General features: G+C 49.6%; 1 protein-coding gene across 1 annotated transcript in view; it reads left to right on the forward strand.

Moving 5' to 3' along the window:
* The window catches only part of COQ6 (coenzyme Q6, monooxygenase), an 8,253-nt gene extending 1,141 nt beyond the window's left edge, over positions 1 to 7,112 (forward strand). The window contains exons 2-12 of the mRNA XM_026051856.1: positions 40 to 174; positions 852 to 910; positions 1,473 to 1,596; positions 1,989 to 2,119; positions 2,479 to 2,586; positions 2,689 to 2,751; positions 3,053 to 3,160; positions 3,488 to 3,690; positions 4,749 to 4,864; positions 5,269 to 5,435; positions 6,709 to 7,112. Coding sequence (XP_025907641.1) covers positions 40 to 174; positions 852 to 910; positions 1,473 to 1,596; positions 1,989 to 2,119; positions 2,479 to 2,586; positions 2,689 to 2,751; positions 3,053 to 3,160; positions 3,488 to 3,690; positions 4,749 to 4,864; positions 5,269 to 5,435; positions 6,709 to 6,738 — 1,244 coding nt within the window. The 3' untranslated portion in view covers positions 6,739 to 7,112. The remainder of the gene's footprint in view (positions 1 to 39; positions 175 to 851; positions 911 to 1,472; positions 1,597 to 1,988; positions 2,120 to 2,478; positions 2,587 to 2,688; positions 2,752 to 3,052; positions 3,161 to 3,487; positions 3,691 to 4,748; positions 4,865 to 5,268; positions 5,436 to 6,708) is intronic.
* Positions 7,113 to 7,217: the final 105 nt, after the last annotated feature.

Genomic DNA, 7,217 nt, shown 5'->3' on the forward strand with positions numbered 1-7,217 from the left:
GCGGGGCGCCGCGGTGAGGCGGGAACGTGCCCCCCGCAGGGCACGAGCCCCGGCTCGGCGGGAGGAGGATCGCCCTGCTGGAGGCCCGCGGCAGGAGGGAGCCCGGCCGCCCGCCCGCCGCCTACAGCAACCGCGTGAGCTCCGTGTCGCCCGGCTCCGCCGCGCTCCTGGGCAGTGAGTACGGCCGTGCCCCGCGCCGCGCCGCGCCCGCCGCTTGGAGCCTCGTTCCACCGGCTTAAACCGGGCCTGCGTCCCGGGCGTACCCCGGGCATGCGGTGTTTTCTCTCAGCATTGTACATACTGAATCGGGGATGTTAAATCGGGGATGCTTTTCTAGTGAGCAGGTATCCACGCTCTGGCGTCTTCGTCAGGGTTGTGGCATTAGGCCCGAGCTCCCAAGCTGCTCTCTCCAGCACCTGGAACACGCACTTCACAAGATGGGTTTGTGTTTTCCCCGTCCTCAGTGTCCTATAGCAGCTCCCTTTTCCAGGTGGGTTTTCTTTTCAAAGACAGATTTGAATGCTGATCCCTCATGGAGAAGGGGAGGGTTGGAACAAGGATCTCGCCATGAATTTGCCCTTCTGTTTTACTGCCAGCTGCTGGGGCAGTGGGGACTGACCACGCGTGTTGCAGCGGTAGCCCCTGGAAACCTGGCGTGTCTTTTCCATCAGTTTTGCGTTTTGCAGGACAAGGTGGTGCCGGAGCTGTGAACGCACCCCGGCAGGGCCAGGCAGTTGTGGAGACCTGGCAAGAAGTTACTGCTGGTAGCCCKGGAGGGGCCTCCGAGTGACCATTGRGCTTTGGGAGGTCTCAGCCTCCATCCCCACGCGCTCCTGTCCTTTCTCTTTTAGGTTTTGGTGCCTGGGATCACATCTGCAGCCTGAGATGCAAATCGTTTAGACGAATGCAGGTGCCCTAATTATGACTACAGATATTCCTTGTGTCTGGCTAATTTTGTGTTCTCAGCAGTGCTTAGACTAATGCTCCAAAGTGCATTACTTTGGCAAAAGGCAGGTTGTGCTGCTTCTGATTCCTGTCACTTCTTTGGGGGTGGGGGCAGCCTTCTCGGAAATGCATGTTCCCAAAGTGTGGAAGTTAGAGGGTGAAAGGTTGATTCCAGTGGAAACTGTAGATGTGGATGCAGGGGAACTAATGAGGAAAAACAAAAATAACGGGTGTTTTGGGAGTAAAGATGTTAGGTGTTAATTGTGTAACAGGAAGTAGGGATGAAAGACTTTCTTTTTGTCTTTGCAATTAGTTTTTGGGATAGATATAGATCATTTTATGAAAGGAATTGTATGACTTGCCTAAATAGCTGGAAATGGACAGTAGTTTGGGACATTTTCTCTAGTTCTGTATTTGTAGCTTGCCTGCTTCCTTACGGTGTTATGATGAATTCATTGAAAGCCCTGAAATAGCAGCCTTTATTTGCCCTATAGCTTTATGTACCGCGTTATATTTTTAMTTCATAGGTGTGGGATGCTTGCTCGGAAGCCATGATCACCTTTGAGAAGGACAACTTGGATGACATGGGTTACATCGTGGAGAACGATGTCATTATGGCTGCGCTCACGAGGCAGCTGGATGCGGTAGCAGGTAACAGACAAGCTCTTTAATACTCAAGTTCCTGCAGAGCTTTCAGGCATTTGCCTTGCGCCAGTGCCAAGTTACAAGAGGAAGAAAGAAAGCCCGTGTAACAAGTACCCGAGAGCCAGGCAGCGTCTCCAATGGCGGGAGGGGGGATCTGTCCTGTGGCCCGTGAGCGTCTCCAGAGCATTGTTTCACAAAAGCAGAGAGGTAACAAAAAGACATGTAGTTCTGCATGCGGTGCAGTCTTTGCAGRGCTGTGAGGTTGGCCAGATTCATTTTTGCTGGATGTCCTGAAAATTGTTTTAGGCTGCTGTGAAGGCACACGTAGCCTTTGGCTGTGATATGCCCTTTATTTACGTCTGTATCGTGCTGTGACTGGTGCTCTGTGCTCCTTTCAGAGCGGGTGGAGGTCTTCTACCGGAGCAGAGCGGTGGGCTACACCTGGCCCCTTCCCCAGCACGGCTCTGACACGAGCCCCTGGGTCCAAATCGAGTTAGCTGATGGCCGCAGACTTCAGACCAAGCTGCTGGTAACTACATTGCCTATTTCTGGTGCTCAGGCATCATCTCTGGCCCAAGTCTTCTCCGCTGGGTTTGGTTCTGGTTCCGTTCCAGCCACRTGGAGAGCTTGAGCAGGGGGGCGAGTGGCTGCCTCTGTCAGGGGTGCCCAGAGACACACGGTGCGTCGTGTTCTCTGCAGCTGGTGCAAAAAGTTGCAGAGAACTGAATGGGACAAGAGCAGGAAGGGCCGTGTTTTCTGGGTTTGGAAGAGTCTTATTAATTTTTATTAAATAAATAAAAATATGTCTGTAGACAGTGAGGCCTGTGGGCTGGAATCCCAGCTTTCTTAGGAGCAGTGGGTGAAGCTGCCTTGTATCTGGGGTTGCAGATCGGTGCAGATGGCCATAACTCTGTGGTCCGGAAGGAAGCTGAAATTCAGAACATTGAGCATCAGTACGACCAGTCCGCTGTGGTGGCCACTCTTCACCTGTCTGAGGTGAGATTCTGCAAACTGGCYCTTTCCCAAGCAGTGCAACAGCTTAAAGAGGGGGCACCTACTCACTAGTTCTTACCTGTCTCCTTGTTCCTCCTGCTCTAGGCCACGGACAATAACGTAGCGTGGCAGAGGTTCCTTCCCACGGGGCCAATTGCACTTCTCCCGGTAAGTGACCTCTGCATTTTTACTTTTTAGTCCATTCCTTTCTAGTTACTTCGCTTCTATGTGTGCCTTGCTATGTTGGTTCTGTCTTTTAAGAGTTTGCCGTGTACTTTTCATGTATAACTTTTGATTTTGCTTCTGCCAACTCATTTTGTCCATGGTGTTTCCCAGTTGTAGCCACGTGGCTTGAAAAAGTAACGTGCAGGTGGATTGCTGTGGGAAGGGGATTGGGGAAGTTCTTGTGTTGGGTGGGGATTTTGTTTCCTTTTCTCTTGATCCTGACCCTTGAGGTTTTCTTAATTAGCTCTCTGACACTGCCAGCTCTCTGGTGTGGTCTACATCCCATGAGCATGCCTCACAACTGCTCGCTATGGATGAGGAACGTTTTGTGGACAGCATCAACTCTGCCTTTGTGAGTATCAGCCTTGCGGTAAATATGAGACYGACTTTGCTGCAAATACGAGAAATGTGATAGAATCCTACAGCTTAAAGAATTGCAGTGGGAGAGATGGATCTCATGTTCCTTCCTATGGAGMGGGTGGTTGGAAAGGCATTCAGTGAAGAAAGGATAATTCTTTATAACTGAACTAAGCCAGTTCCGCATGTCACAGCAGAAGACAGTATGTGCTCATACCTAGTTTTGTCTCAGTGGTTGAAATTCAGTATTTGGAGCTAGCTCAGATTCTTGTATATGTCCAGTTTAGGGGCAAAATCTAAAGCTTTATTTCTTTGGCTTCAGTGGAGCAACATAAACCACACAGATTTCATTGACGCTGCYGGGGCCATGTTTCGATCTGCTATTTCAGTCCTGAGGCCTTCGGGATCTGCGGTCCGCCAGCTGCCCCCCAGCGTAGCCAAGGTGGATCCCGAGAGCCGAGCCCTGTTCCCGCTTGGAGTGGGGCACGCGACGCAGTACGTCCAGCACCGCGTGGCCCTCATCGGGTAGGTCCCCCCGCAGCCTTTGCATGGGTGAGCGGTGCAGCTGTTAGTGGAGCATGTSTGGTGCTGCAGCCCCTGGCGTTTCTTTTCCCATTTAACACCTCAGGTGGTTAGAGAAACACTCCTGATTTCAGGCTGACATGCRACCCTGTGCCACGTGCTCCAGGTGTCCCTGTCCCTGCTGGAGCAGGGGAGTTGGGCTAGGTSATCTCTAGAGGTCCTTTTCAACCTTAAYCATTCTGTGCTTATCCAGGACTAGTTTGTATCATTTGCTTGTGTGAACAAAGTCCTGTTGTCTGAGTAGCTACCATTCCCTTGCGTGCTATTGATGTAAACTGGGAGATAATAATCTTCCTTTTCTGGSTGGTTCAGTCCAGCAGAATAATCACTACCTCATGATGAAGCTTTACTTCCCCAAACAATGTGGCAGCCGTTTGCTGTACCGGGTAGAGGTTTCACATTTCTTGAGCACAAAGGACAAAATTTACAGATTGTTCCTGATGGGATGTCATAGGCTCTTGTGCAGTAGTCTACAGAGAGGAAAATAGCTCATCTTTTTCATTCTTCATTGCTTTCAACTGAGATGCCACATTGTTAGCCTCTGCTTCATGCCTTGGTAATGGATAAGAGCACATTCTTACATTTCATGCCCACATTTCAGCTTGTTTCTTTAATTTGGAATCCCTCATCAGTGAGTCTGGCCTTGTCCTTTGCAGATCAGCCTGCACGTGACAGAGTCTTTCCCTCAATGCCTCGGTTCTCACTCGTGTTGGTGGTGGCCGCTCACTTGTGTTTATAAAATAGGCTTGTGACGTTCTTGTGGTGGCAGTGTCAGTTACAAAAATACCAAGGCCTGTCCCATGCCTGATCTGGCTTTCTGCAAATAGAGCAAGTCAGAACCAGTTCAATGCGCAGGTGCTGGAGACAGCGCTGGAAGGTGCAGCTCGTTGCAGAGGTGGGAAGTGCTCTACCCATCCCCTCTGGAGCTTGTCAGCCAAGGAAATTGGGGATGTTTTGGCTTTCTTCCAGAAGGGATATAACTTTCTCCTCTCTTGCTCTAGGGATGCAGCACACAGAGTCCACCCACTTGCAGGACAAGGTGTAAACCTGGGCTTTGGTGACGTGTCGTGTTTAGCGCAGCACCTCAGCGCAGCAGCCTTTGACGGCCAAGACCTGGGTAAGGATCCAAGGCAAGCGAGCAGCACTGAGATCCTTAGGATTGTTCGTCTCCCAGGCATTTGCTGCTGGCATCAGGGCGAACTTGTTGGTGTCTGAACCGTATGGAGTCCCTTGTGCTTGACTTGCACGAGCACCCCAGAAGCAAAACTGTTCCCATCTCCATTTGGCTGTGAACACTTAGATYGTTGCCTGCAGTTTCCACCCCCAAAATCTCAAAGCTGCTAAAAAAGAAACAGTTCTGCTAGGTGATAAAGAGATGAAATGAAGATGAGCTGAGTGACATCTTTATTAAGATGAACCTTATCTATTCTGTATGTTTCAGATGTCTGTGGAGGCTGCGATATAGATAAGGAGCACTGTTTGTGGCAGTTTAATTTCAGTAGGGGCACGTGTCTTTTCCAGGCTCCTTGAAACATCTGTTGAAGTTTGAGACCGCGCGACAGAGGCACAACCTCTCCTTGCTGGCCGCTACTGAYGCGCTGAAGAGGCTCTACTCCACCAGGCTGGCGCCCGTGGTGCTGCTGAGGACGTGGGGACTGCAAGCCACAAACGCCCTGCCACCGCTCAAGGTAGGAGTCTGACCTTGGTGAGGGCTGTGCAAAAAATTCCACATTACACTTTAAATCAGCACAAATGGATGAGGGTGGTTTTTTTTTTTTTGCTTTTACTGAAACATTTTGGTTGGAGAATGTTGGCTTGTTTAAAGTGAGGTTTTGTGTCTAGAATGAGCCTAAGGAGCTCCTGAATAACCCATGGCTCAGTTGTTGGGGGTTTCTGGTGCAGTGCAGGGACAGGCTTGGGGTCAGAGCGTMTGTTCTCTGCATCCTGCCTGACAGTGATTTTTCTTTTTACCTGTCCTCTTTCTGCCTGGCAAGGCGTTGATTTGTATGCTGTAGAAACACTTCAGCAGGAGAAAGGGAGGGAGCCTTACTGCATTAATTGGTGCTCACGAAGAACAGGGACTAGAGATGGGCTGTTCACCTCTGTCCACATTAAGGCAAACTTCAGTTGTCTTAGGGAGAGGTCATTTCACATTAGAAGTGACAATTTGGATCCTTGATGTGCATTCCAGAAATACAGTTCTATGAAAAAGCAATGCTGTGGAAAACAGTGAAGACCAAGCTCGGAGCTAGCGTGCAGCAACACTCACCATCTGCTTCTCTGTTATTTGTCCTGCTAAATTGTTCTCTGTGGCTGAAGYGTGAGTCTCGTGAAGGTTTCCAGTGGAAAGGCTTGGCAAGGAAGTTCAATCATAAACACAAGTCCTCTTTTTTTTCCTGTTTGTAGCGTTGCTGCCTAATTTCCACACAGCTTTGACCTAATTGCTGTGATTCTACAATATTCATTAAGCCACCTGCTCTCGGAACATGTAGGTACCCTCAAGCAAGACTCCTCAGTCCTGGTCTGCCTTTTATTCCCCCAGTCAGGTATCACTTGTATTAGATGCAGCCGGTACGTTGTCTGGGAGTCGTGCCACAGTGACACAAGGTGAATGGAAGAGCAGTCTTTTCCTCAGAGCTCAGTAGCTACCCCTCAAAAGGGGGCTGGCACTAAAGGAGAGCAGTACGTGGCTGCTGCAGTGCTCTGGGCTTATTTTCTGTTTCTTTGTTCAAAGCAGAAACTGGTGTGAGCACCGAGCCTGGCAGCAACCCTGGATTTGTGCTKCTCAGGAAAGAGAAAGGAATGCTGTGACTCTTCCCTCGTATAGAGGGAGAGTTGCTCTGTCTGCACTTGACTAAAAAGGCTGAGAAAGAAGTGTTGTCCATAGGGGAAAGGGACTATAGCTACTTTCTAGAGCATATGTTTATTATCAATTTATATTTTTTTCTCTCCTCTTTTTAGGAGCAAATCATGGCTTTTGCCAGTAAGTGATCTCTTGTCACTTTGGAACTGCAGTTTGTCAGTGAATGCATYGCCTCTACAAGGACTATGGCCAACTTCATTCTTTGGAAGGTGTTATTTTGATTTAACAATAAAAGTGAGGATTGAGCTGTGTTTTGCACCCTCCATGGCTTATACAGAATTTCTGTCTCCACGGCTTGCTCTTCTCAAGAGGATGTGGCTTCTCTTCCTAGGGTACCACAGCATCTTCAGCTACGGAACTATCTTTACRGGTGCTTCTAACTTGGGCCTTTTGCAGTGAAGAGTGAAGTGGAAAGAGCAGTTTGTCTCATCTCTTAATGGGTGCAGTGCTGAGTGGGATCTTTCTAGTGCTGCAGTGCCAGCTGCAACCTGGGCTGCTTGGCCACGTTCAGTGTTCCCCACCACGATGGCTGAGGCTGTTAAAGTCGCTGCTCTGTTCTTAACCACTTCCTGGACTCAAAAACGAGGGACAATTTATAGCAGAAGAG

This window comes from Nothoprocta perdicaria, unplaced genomic scaffold (assembly GCF_003342845.1).
Source record: "Nothoprocta perdicaria isolate Ctin4 unplaced genomic scaffold, notPer1 scaffold_8, whole genome shotgun sequence".
NCBI classification, from domain to species: Eukaryota; Metazoa; Chordata; class Aves; order Tinamiformes; family Tinamidae; genus Nothoprocta; species Nothoprocta perdicaria.